The sequence below is a fragment of the Gymnodraco acuticeps genome, unplaced genomic scaffold, assembly GCF_902827175.1.
Source record: "Gymnodraco acuticeps unplaced genomic scaffold, fGymAcu1.1, whole genome shotgun sequence".
NCBI classification, from domain to species: domain Eukaryota; kingdom Metazoa; phylum Chordata; class Actinopteri; order Perciformes; family Bathydraconidae; genus Gymnodraco; species Gymnodraco acuticeps.
The window spans coordinates 548,187-560,412 of record NW_022989899.1 but is presented as its reverse complement, the minus strand read 5'-3'; the positions used below and the strand labels follow the sequence as shown (position 1 = coordinate 560,412).

The following is a 12,226-nucleotide window of genomic DNA, read 5'->3' as shown; positions in this document are numbered from 1 at the left end:
AAATACGTCTAAATAACCAGCAAGCTTAATCTGAATGAATAAAAAATATCGAACTGATAGACAGCTGGTAAAAATTCAACAATTCGGTGGCAAACTGTATTTCCCCCATTATGCCGGATGGCCAGTAGTAAGCAAGTGTGGTAATTGGCAATTAAGCGGGAAACCTAAGGCTGTGTTTAGAAACAATTTCAGATTTGACCTGAATCGGACATTGAATATCCCAGGAAAAAAGGTTTTTAAAAAAAGAATAGAATAAAATTGTAAATGGTACACTTCTTATTTACCATCCTTCCTTCCACCCAGCTAACCATCCATCATCTCTCACCACTTATCCTTTACGGTAATGGACAGCTAACTGTTCCCAAGCCGATAGCAAGCAAACACCCCAGAAAAGGGACCAAGCAGTGATACCTCCCACACCATCGTCCCATATTAGCAGTGTTGTGCTAGTTACTGAAAACCAGTAACTAGTTACCATTACTAGTTACTTCATTTCAAAAGTAACTCAGTTACTTTACTGATTACTTTTTTTTTAAAAATGCGTTACTGTGAAAAGTAACGTTTTAGTTATTTAAAAAAAGGGCTCCCATTAATGCCCTTATAGCCTTCATTTCAGTACTGTTATTGCATTGGAGAATAATACAATCTGTTGATCAACTTGACATGCATTATATGCAATCTGGATTGCATCAATATTAACTGGCTTTCCATTTTTGTATATTCTTTCTCCAGGTAGTTGGAAAAGGTTTTCCGTTCCATATACCGTGTGCCGCCCGGACATGCTATCATGCTAACTAGCTCCCTGAAAGCGGGTGACTCCACTGTAGCAATAGCCTGCATGTGTTCTACACATAGACTGTATATATAAATGGACGTAGGGTCCGTGACGTCACCCATAGGATTCTGCAGAGTTGCCGTGAAGCCCTTAGTAGGCGGAGTCGGCCACTAACGGCTCGACAGTGACGCCAGAGTTCAACTCCCGCCTTCTCCAGCCTGCTCCAAATAAGGGCAAAGAGGCGGAGCTGAGGCAGGACCTGCTGCCACCGAGCTGGAAGTTCCAGAGCTAGCTGAAGCTACCAAGCTAAGCTAACATGCTCCCCATCTGCACGCTGCCGTCGCATTTTACGTTTCTAAGGTAAGCGGACATGAAACTATTCAGCAAAACTATAAATAATAATCTAAGTTATTGAGCTTTTAGCATAATACTTCAGAATCTTAAAACCCCTTAACATTTGTATGCAATTGTGCTAAATTCAACACTGGAATCAAGCAAATATTAATATGTTTGCATGACATTAGTTATTTATATTTTGATATCACTTAACTATACGTTTAATACATTTAAGTCAAGCTAAGGTACATGTGATGGTAGCTAGTTAGCGCTCTTACCTGTGAGGCCTCCTCCAAACAGCATAATAACCAGACTATATCATTAAAACTAAGTACCAGTTCTAGATCCTTGACTTTAGACAAACAATTCAAAAGACAAAATGTATTTAAAGACCAATCTTTATTTGAATGTGCCTCTTAACCTGAGATATTAGTTATACAGTAATAGTATTGACAATCTAAAAAAACTGAGCAACTCAACAGTCAACTTTATGTTTCTTATTGTCTAAAGCATTTATTATTTTCATTTTCCCAATCTCATATTCAGTGTGGACGGATTGAGACAGCATGGTGTCCAGAGAGCAGGAGAGACTTCAGGGAGAAACCTGCGTGTGATGGACGTCCTGTCTGTTGGTTTGGAGAGGACTGAGGGTCTTTCCTCTGCGAGGAGGACCAGGCCTGATGGAGGAGCCCATGCTGGGCATAGCTGATACCAACTGCACAGGCCTAGTCGGTCACTTTATTTGACTAAATGTGTTTAATACATTTAATAGGTTTACACCTTCTGTCCATATGTGCTTTTTATTTAAAAAATTTGATTAACTTTTGGTTCACATTTCAATAAATTGTATTTGTATTTGCACTCCTTTTGTCCATTATTCTTACTGAAAATGTTAGATTACACATTCACATCTGACTGAAGATTGGCCCCATTTATTTGTGACGTTGCAAAACAAGGTACATGTTGTGAAGCTCATAAAGTGAGGCAAATATAAATAATCAGCTGATGGAGTGTAGATGTGGAAATAGCTGCATTCGATCAGTTGACTGTTTTTACAATAAAAGTAGTTTCTTAGTGAATGCCCTGTACTGGTCTTAAAATCTCATAACATCAGCTTTTAATGTTCCTCTTGGATGTTCTTCTTGACCCTCAGAGAAGGAGAAAATGTCCTGTCTTTCAGGCATGTCCTTTCCTAACAAAAATGACAGGAAACATAAAACATATTATTGCAGAACAAGTGTGTTATTTATGAAAGTGGTGTGTTTGTGTGTTTAGGGGCTGTAGATATAATTATTTTGTAATTGTAATGTTTTTTTTTTATTTCAACAATGAGCTACAAAGACAATCAGATTATGAATGAACAGTATGAAGTTCATCAACATTGAAATATATGTTATCAAAATAATATTGAACTGTTATCAAAACGTAGTAAACTGTAGAAGCTTGCTCTGTTGTCTCACTGAAAGAATAACTTTTACCACGTTTTTTCAGACAATATTGAGAGATAAATAGTAGCAGTTCTCACTATGTGTTAAATATCTTTGCCTTCAATACATTAAATTAGAAAGCTGACAAAGTCATATTGCTTGTTAACAATAACATCTAAATGTAACTTTTTGCATGGATAAAACCCTCAACTTAACTGATGTGTAGGTGATCTAGTATTTAGTATTGTTTAATGGAATGTATATCAGTGTATTCAAGTCAATACTTCATTCATTTAAACCAATATCTTTCTTGATTCTTTGTACAGTATGAAAAAAAGAGTCTTTGTACCTGTGCTGAAGTTCACTGCTGTGAGGAGTCCAGTTCTGTCTCTCACTCTCTGGTCCAGCCTGTCTGCATCACCTGGACACCTTAAACAAACAGATATATATGTATATGTAAAGTACCATGTGTACAAACAATATAACTGATTCTCTTCTGTTGAACATGTTGGATTGTGTATTGTCCGAGTCAGGGTCCTTTTTATTTTACTGTAACTTTGGAAGTTGTGTTACCAATGCTTACTGTTTATTTGATACCCATTTGGTAATGCAATTAATAAAAACAACAAGGTTTGGGTTCGTTCTTCAGATGACTGTGACGTTAACGTGTAAGCTCAATAATGAACTCCAGCTCAACCAACCATATTGTAATATCTAAGTAATCATCTTGAAATATGACATTAATTGTAATATACACACATCTTATTGTGAGGTTGATTTCACATACACTACTTCGACATTAGCTTGTCTACATACTTGAGCATAGCCAATTTAAATTAACCTTAGATGCATACAGTTCTACCTACATAATAAAATATCTCTCTAAGTTACAAGGATGACCTTATTTTATCAACCTCAAGCAGAAGCCGTTTGTTCTACAGTATTATCCCACTTAACGCTTAACACTTGTCTATTTCGTTCTAACCTTTATATACAGTCTATGATTTTAACTTGTAGGCTACGATTAGCATCGTTAGCCGATTAAAATCATTAACACATAAATAAGTACTCGAATTTCACTTACCGCAAAACCGCATTCATGCACCGTCTGTTTTAACCGCAGAGCGAGTCACAATAGTCCAATATATATAAGCATGAAGAACAAACAACCACGGCCGGCTTCAAGTTGTGTTCCCTGGATGAACTGAGCAGGCAGAGTCCCTGTAGCTAGCTTCACGGAGCAGGTAGCAGAGAGACAAGAAGCTAGCAGCAGCAGTCACTTGACAGAGCCGTCACTCAATGTGACCACGCCCTAATTTATGCAAACACGTTAAGACCTAATATAAATAAAAGGGTCGTGTTAGAAAACAATTCACTCACAGATCCATAATCATGAAGGTTGAACCTAACTATATTCATAATAATATTTATTGCATCCATGGGTAGAAACATGTTTTTTTCTGCTGTAAAGTTGGGCATTTTAACATGGGGGTCTATGGAAATTGCTCCTTTCTGCAGTCAGTCCCTATCGGCCAATATATGAACTGCAGTGTGTGGCACTTCCGTATTGGCGTCCCGGCTCTTCCCCAGAGTTTGCCGCTTGGTTCTACAACATACCGTGCAATGGCTTTATCGACTTTTCCCTGGCCAGCAGTCCCTTGGTTAAAATCCAGCCGCTGTTGCTTAGGTGGAGGTGGAGTGGCGTCGGCTGAGTCTGGATCTGTGCCGGTCTTAGTTACTAGCTTCGTCCCAGCATATTGTTTTTGCAGATGTTTTAAGAGATTTGAATTACTGGTTTGGGCAGTAGATAAGATCTTTGATCCGCCAGGACACAACTTACATTTAACAGAACATTTATTTTCTTTGTGCTCGACAAAAGTGAAATAGTGAGAATATCTCCAGGTGTAGAAACTAGACTTGAGCTCCGCCGCCGCCATGATAGTCTTGTTAGTAAACAACACAAACACGCCCACAGCCCGTCTCCGCATGTGACACAGGAAGTATCTAAGTACATTTAGTCAAGTACTGTACTTAAGTACAGTTCTCATATCTGTTCGCCTGGCTGTTGACTATATAAAAAAACTAACGGAGTAACGCACCATGTAGTAACGGTAACTGAGTTACTGAATTTAAAAAGTAATGCGTTAGAGTACTAGTTACTACCAAAAATAACGGCGTTACAGTAACGCGTGTAACGCGTTACTCCCAACAATGCATATTAGTAATGTCCTATTGTCACAAATGTGAACACTTAATTCAAAAATGTCTTTCATAGCCATCAGTGTCAGTTGTTGTGACCTGTTGAATGAATGGCGTTCCTTGATTACAGGAAATCTATTATCTTTGCCAATCATCTTCTATTAAATCCACAGCTAACTTCTGTCAATCGGACTGCAAGTTTCCAAGGTTTATGGACAGACTAATCGACACTTTTAAGGTCAAAAGAAAGAGATTCTCCAACTTCAATGAGTTGTGTTCCACTAGATTACCTCTTTGCTTCTGTCGCTGCCACTCTTCTCTCCATTGTACCTGAGATTGAGGTCCTGTCATAATGATGAAGACTCAACAGAGTGGAAGTCAATAAGCCTTCTCTCTTTCAGAACTTGTCTTTTCTCCCTGATTCTCTCGGTCTCAATTTTCCATGAATGTTTATTGCCAACTTAAATGCATGAGTGAATAACCTCATGTATGAAGTATCCAATACATGTTTAGTGTCCATTGCTGTCAAAAAGATACAGTGTTGTCTTGGTAACCTTCTGATAAAATACATGATCTGTAAATGCAAGACAACGGGTTCCAATGTTGCTCGGTTTGCAGTTTTTTACTGCTGTAGACCAGTATACTTAAATGTTCACAAAGCATTTGGGAAATAGGGGCTTACACTAGCCTATATTAGTCCACACTGAATACAAAGGCAAATTAAACATTGCTACTTCTGTTGGAAGTTGGTATTAATGTCTGCGAGGGCTGGGACTTAAAGCTGTATTATTGTTCTTCTTCTTCATTTTCTTCCTCTACTTCTTCTTTTTCATACTCTCCTGCCCTCCCCTGCTGGTGTAAACAATGCACGCAATCCCCCTGTAGCCCAATTTAAAACAGGCTGTCGATGAGTGGTGTGGAAAGAGGAATGGGGGCTGACGGTCCATGGGGGGATATCGACTAAAATAAAGAAATCATGGTCAGCACTGCTGGGATCCCGAAACAATAAAAGCAAGTGATGTCCTATCATGTGTAAATCAATAGTTAGCAAGTGCAGGGCTTATTTTTCCTGTCTGCAACTCTGGGTTGTTTGTTTGATTTCACCTTCATACTGACTCAGTGACAGAAATAAGACCGGGGAAAAAGAGCTCACTCTGGCAGCGGCATTGGGTCATGTTAAAATGAAGGAGAAGTAAGACGATTTAAGAAAGTAATAATAATAATAATAATTTCAATTTATATAGCGCCTTTCACAAAACCCAAGGACGCTTGTAAGCGTGTTTGGGGTGTGTGTTGCTGAGAAGATGGTTTGTAAAGGAATCATATTATTTTAACATAAGTTAAAAATTGTCTATAGAATTAAACGCTGGAACTCCGGCAAAAACATTTTTGTATTTGTATTCTGTACTTCTTTATTCTCATGTCAGCCTCAACATGAACTAAGTTATCTAAAGGAAGAGCACATCGATCCGAAGCGCACATAAAGAGAGGTGCGCTGTACACTGTATTACCTAACAGAACCATACCATTTTGTTATATAAGACAATAACAAATAACCTTTTTTTTTCCAGCATTGTTGTGTCAGGAACATAGAATCAGTTGTTGTACACTGACTTTATACCGGCCTCCATCCCCGAGAATCTGTATGTAATTGATTATGGCATGGCATTTGTGCAAATATATGTTATAATATGTATTTTTTTGGAAGAAATCTAAGCACATCTCTCATGTTGCTCCTTACTTAACAGGAGGCCTGGGGCTTTAGTCTGTATTTGTATTATCAATAATACTGGGTCCCAATCTGTGTGAGAAAGAAGGGGAAATGAATGTGGAGTGATTGTGTGATCATGTTTTCGTTTAATATTTTTGCTGGAATTAAGGTTTGTTGTAATGTGCAACTTGAAGTATTATTTGACTTGCCATGGAACCAGCAAGACAATCATCTTGGCTGAAAGACAAACACAATTAAAAACCACTTGCTAGACATTTTAAGTTGGAGGGTGGGATTTTTTTTGTATCTGTTACAATGAAATACCTTCAGTCATAGCTAGCCATTCTAGTCTAATTTGCAGAGCATCATACTGTGGAAATTGGCCGTGGGGGCAGAGGTAGGGCAGGTTGTTCTGCCCTTTTGCGTGCTTCGGGATCATACACACAATGTCATGGTTAGTGATCAGTTGCAAGGAACAGCTGACCTCCACTTCCCTCTTCCCTCAGTATCTCACTCAGTGTGTGTGTGTGTGTGTGTGACCAGTTTCCTTTGGTCTAGCGTCAGTTTACACAATTTCTTTCACTGCTACACTTCATAAAATCAAACATGAATCCAGATCTGTGTCAGACATTCTGAAATGCAATGGGAGCCACTCACCATTTTATTATTGATTTCATGAAAATGGATCTCGCAGACTTTCTCCACCACATCCTCAATTTCAAATGTAACAAAGCCAAAACCTGCAGAGGAGACAGATGGGTAGAGAGAATAATGGCAAGAGTAGAGAAAGAGGAGGCAAGAAATAGAAAAGGGGAAGGGGAGGAGGGCACACTTGGTCATAATTCCACAAAAGCATGATCCGCTACAGCTATCAGCACTCATATCTATTGATTAAGAGGTGGAAATGGAGCCTTTTACCTCACACAGAGCTTCCTCTGCTTCCTCAGGCTCACTAAGCTTTGGTGCAACAAAAGCTCTGTGGCGATCAAAATGATAGACATCTCACAATGGGACTACAATACTTTAGTTTAAATTGAACTAAAAACAGAACAAAACAGCTATAGAGACCATTGAAGTTCTTAGTTTGGTATATAGAGTGGTGCAGGAATGAGTCCTACAACCTGGAAATGAGTTTTATCGCTTCTAGTTCCCTGATTTTAGTCACCTTTGTTTAATAAATTAGTTATTGGTTAGATGCCTAAAATAAGATCTGTGGTTAAAACAAGTTAAAGAGATTTTCCCGTATTGTTCTACGACCTAAAATACTTCAGTAAATACCCCACTGGGGAATGTCTGAAGCCTCTATGCGTGTTAAAAACAGCAGTTGCTAACAAGTGGCTAAAGTCAGCCATTTACTTATCGTTGGTGACACCAACGGGTATCATAAACGTCTGTTTGCAAAAAACCTGAAATTCTGAAATCCAATGGGAAAATCGCATTCCTTTTTAAAGGTTTCCCTTGCGATGCTTTTTCCCTTTCTTGTCTACAAAAATAAATCATCACTACACCACTCTATAATGTGTTTGCTTTATTTAAGTAGAGAAGCTAACCAGTTTAGGCTTGAACTGATGGCAAATCAACACTCTGACAAACCAAGTAAAAGGGAAGGTCAGTAATACAAGGTAATATAGTGATTTACCAGCATTAGCTACACAGGCTATTTGAGATTCAAAGGAAATACATATCAGACATATTGATAGTTGAACACAGAGCAAACCCACAAAATGTATTTCTTGAAATGGTATGTTTGTATTTCTCCTTTATTGTACTTGATTTGTACTTTACTTCTGTACATCTTAGAATCATGTTGTCTTTAGAGAGTTACCTGACACAAAATAACTTTTTTTGGGTTACCAATATATATACAGTCAATTTATAATGACAATCAACTGAAACTGACTTATCCTTTCAAAACATTTGAAAAATAACATGCCCCCGAAGAACAATGTTTCCGAGTTCATGCCCTTTTCACTTAAATGCACAAATTAACAGTTTGAAGATTTTTAACTTTGCTTTGGAGAGACTGGGAATGTGCATCTGAGAGTAGCACTGTTTACACTGAGAATGTTGGAGGGAAATTCCATCCTCCCAATCTTCCATTCCTCTATTCAGTCACCCTCTATTGCCTCTGTTGTAGCAGTCACAGGAACACATGCACATCTGCTGCAGCTACAGTGGGGCAAAAAAGTATTTAGTCAGCCATCAATTGTGCAAGCTCTCCCACTTAAAAAGATGAGAGAGGCCTGTAATTTTCATCCTAGCTACACTTCAACTATGAGAGACAGAATGGGGGGAAAGAATCCAGGAAATCACATTGTAGGATTTGTAATGAATTAATTGGTAAATTCCTCGGTAAAATAAGTATTTGGTCACCTACAAACAAACAAGATTTCTGGCTCTCACAGACCTGTAACTTCTTCTTTAAGAGCCTCCTCAACTTCCGGAAGATGGCGACGTGAGTAGCATCACTATCTTCTACCTCTCGCAAGTTGGACACAATAAACCCTCATAAATGCTCAACTCGATACCTAAAACCAGGAAATGAGGAGAGGGATCAGACGAAGTAGCCGAAGAAATAACAGAAAACAAGAAACAGCGAAAGATCAACCAGGAGTGACAGAAAACTCGAAGCAAGAAAACAACGGACACGAGGACGAAGAAGCTAAAATGACGGAGACGGGCCATTCCGAGACACAGGCTGGCAACTATCTCCAAAGATATAAAATAACTCAAACAGGAGCTGCGACAAGACCTAACACATTTTAAAGACGAACTAAAAAGTGAAATAAAGGAGGAAATCGCTAATCTTCGGGAGGAAATAGAGCGAAAGTTTACAGAGAATAATGGTGAACTACAGACGCAGAAAACACACATGACCGAGGCCCAGGCGCGCATAGCAGAGCTAGAGGAGTGGCAGTCGGAGGCGAAATAAACAATGATTGAAATGTCGAATCAGACGCACCAGATGCAGGAAAAAATGGTGGACCTTGAAGGAAGATCAAGGAGGAATAATATCCGAATATTCGGGGTGCCAGAGGAAACAGAGGGGGAGTTGGTTACCAAATACGTGGAGCAACTCCTGAGCACTGAGCTGGAGCTACAGGAGGGGAACGTTATTAATCTCAACATTCAAAGAGCGCACAGAGCCCTCGCTCAAAAGCCGCCTCCGACCGCTACCCCCAGTGGTCAATTTCCTGCAATTCGAAACGAAAGAAGTCATTCTTAAGAAAGCATGGCAGAAGAAAATTAGTGTAGGGGGCAAACGCATATTCTTTGACCACGACTATGCAATCGCAGTCGTCCAGAAAAGAAAGTCATATCTGGGCATCAAGAAGGTATTGAAGGACAAAGTAATACGTTTCCAGACACCACTCACTAAAATACGCATTTATTGGGATGCCGGAGTGAAGACCTATGACGACGCCATAGACGCCGCCAGGGACATGAGGGAGAGGGGACTCGAGATGGAGGTACCAGGCAGAGCCGCCGCACCTGCGGAGGAGAGGAGGGCACAACCGGTCTGGCAACGAGTCAGGGGAAAGGAAGGAAGACACGACTCAGCGCGCCGAGCGAGAGACATTTTGCAAAAATGGAAAGCGTAGGACTGTTTTGCTTGAATAACTTTCATTGAGGATTGAAGAAATATACAGGCTTTTTTTTGTATTGTAACGGATACCAACGGAGAGAGGTAGGCCAGTGTTAATGTTGGACATGCCTAGACAGCACGTAACCCCACGAGTTGGGTATAGTCTCAAGTCTAGAGAGGGGCCCTCTTACGAGAGGATTTCCCCTGCACCCACCAAAGGGGAATTGGGGATGTTAGAACCCCAGGGTTGGAAGCCTTTTTTGTTTTATGTTTATGTGTGTTTTGTTAACGACTGTTTAGCCTAGAGCTCCGAGGGAGCATACCAGAAGAATAACCTACCAATACACATAAATGGTTAACACTAAGATACTGTCGCTAAATGTGAATGGTCTTAACATACCAAAGAAGAGAGAAAAGGTTATGACAAAGTTGAAAAAGGAAAATGTGCAAATTATATTCCTCCAAGAGACTCATTTAACATATTTGGAACATGAGAAATTAAAGAGATATGGTTATAGACACTCATATTACAGCTCCTATAAAGAAGGTCACAGAAGGGGAGTTGCAACGTTAATATCAAACAAAATCCAATTTGATTATGATAAGGAAATCAGGGACAAGGAAGGAAGGTACATTATAGTGAAGGGCAGAATAGAAAATGAACCTATAACATTGATAAATGTTTATGCCCCTCCTGAAAGCGATACATATTTTTTTAAATCTTTGTTTGATATTATAGCTGCTGAATCCGAGGGAATCTTAATCTGTGGGGGAGATTTTAATGTGGTGTTGAACCATAATATAGACACGACTAGTCTCAAAAGAACCAAATCGCAGTTATCTAGATTTGTAAACTTGTCATTAGGTGAGATGGGGATGATTGACATATGGAGAGAGTTACACCTACAGGAAAGGGATTACACTCATTATTCAGCAGCACATAAAGTCCATACAAGGATAGATTACTTTTTTATGAATAAGACTGATATATACAGAGTGAAGGAATGTAGGATAGGAGGGGCAGACCTGTCAGACCATAACCCATTATATTTAGAAATGTGTCTTAATAGTAGGAGACGAAATACAGTCTGGAGTCTTAATGTAGGACTATTAAACTGTGAACAGAGAAAGATTAGGATTAAGGCAGAAATTCAGAGATATGCAGAAGAGAAAGACAATGGAGCAGTCGACCCAACAATATTTTGGGATGCCATGAAGGTGGTCGTTAGGGGGAGGTTGATAGCGGAAACAGCATATATGAAAAGGATTAAATCAGAAACATTTGGAAAGTGTACGGAAAAACTAAGAGAATTGGAGAGGGAACATCAGACTACGGAGGATGCAATGGTATTGGGTCAGATAGAGTTGGTGAAGGCAGAGATAAATGATCTATTACTGGATGAAGTCGAGAAAAGGAACAGATATATGAAACAAAGCTATTATGAAACGGGCCCGAGGGCCACTAAATTATTGGCAAAACGAATACGCAAACAGCAAGCAATTAGTCATATACATAAAATTAGAGACCCTTATACAAACGAGTTATCATGCATACCAGAAAATATAGAGAACATATTTCTGGGATACTACAAAGATGTATATTCACAGCCTCCATCTGCAACAGAAGAAGAAATTAGAACCTTTCTAAATTCACTGGATTTACCATCAATTGGCAGTTTACAAAATGATACATTAACAGCTGATATTACATTAAAAGAGGTTATAGATGCAATAAATACGTTAAAAAATAACAAGTCTCCAGGTAGCGATGGATACCCTGCAGAATGGTATAAGCTGTTTAGAGATGAAATGGCACGGATACTCCTGGCATCCTTCAATTGGACTATCCAAAATAATAAGATGCCGCCATCATGGACTGAAGCAATCATATCAGTCATTCCAAAACCGGGAAGAGATAAGGAATTCTGTGGGAACTGTTGTGGAAATAATTATCATAAGACGCCAATTAGTAACATACAGGACAAACCTCGATGTCTGTTTACCTTCTTTAAGGACACAGGCGGCTTAGCCAATAATGTTATTGTTCCCATTCTGTGACCGGTCAATACTGGGATACAGATGGTCTGTGTTGTGGGTACACTGGGACACTTCCTTCTCTGTATTTGTGGACTCCAAGGTAAAATCTTCGAGGTCATAAGTGTCCGAGGCAAGTAGCTCTGTGTTCCCACACT

General features: G+C 39.3%; 1 protein-coding gene across 1 annotated transcript in view; it reads right to left on the bottom strand.

Moving 5' to 3' along the window:
- LOC117539744 (RNA-binding protein Musashi homolog 2-like) overlaps positions 1–12,226 on the bottom strand; it is a 220,597-nt gene that overhangs the window by 39,876 nt on the left and 168,495 nt on the right. Inside the window, 1 exon segment of the mRNA XM_034206024.1 lies at positions 7,106–7,188. Within this exon segment, the coding sequence (XP_034061915.1) occupies positions 7,106–7,188 (83 nt within the window).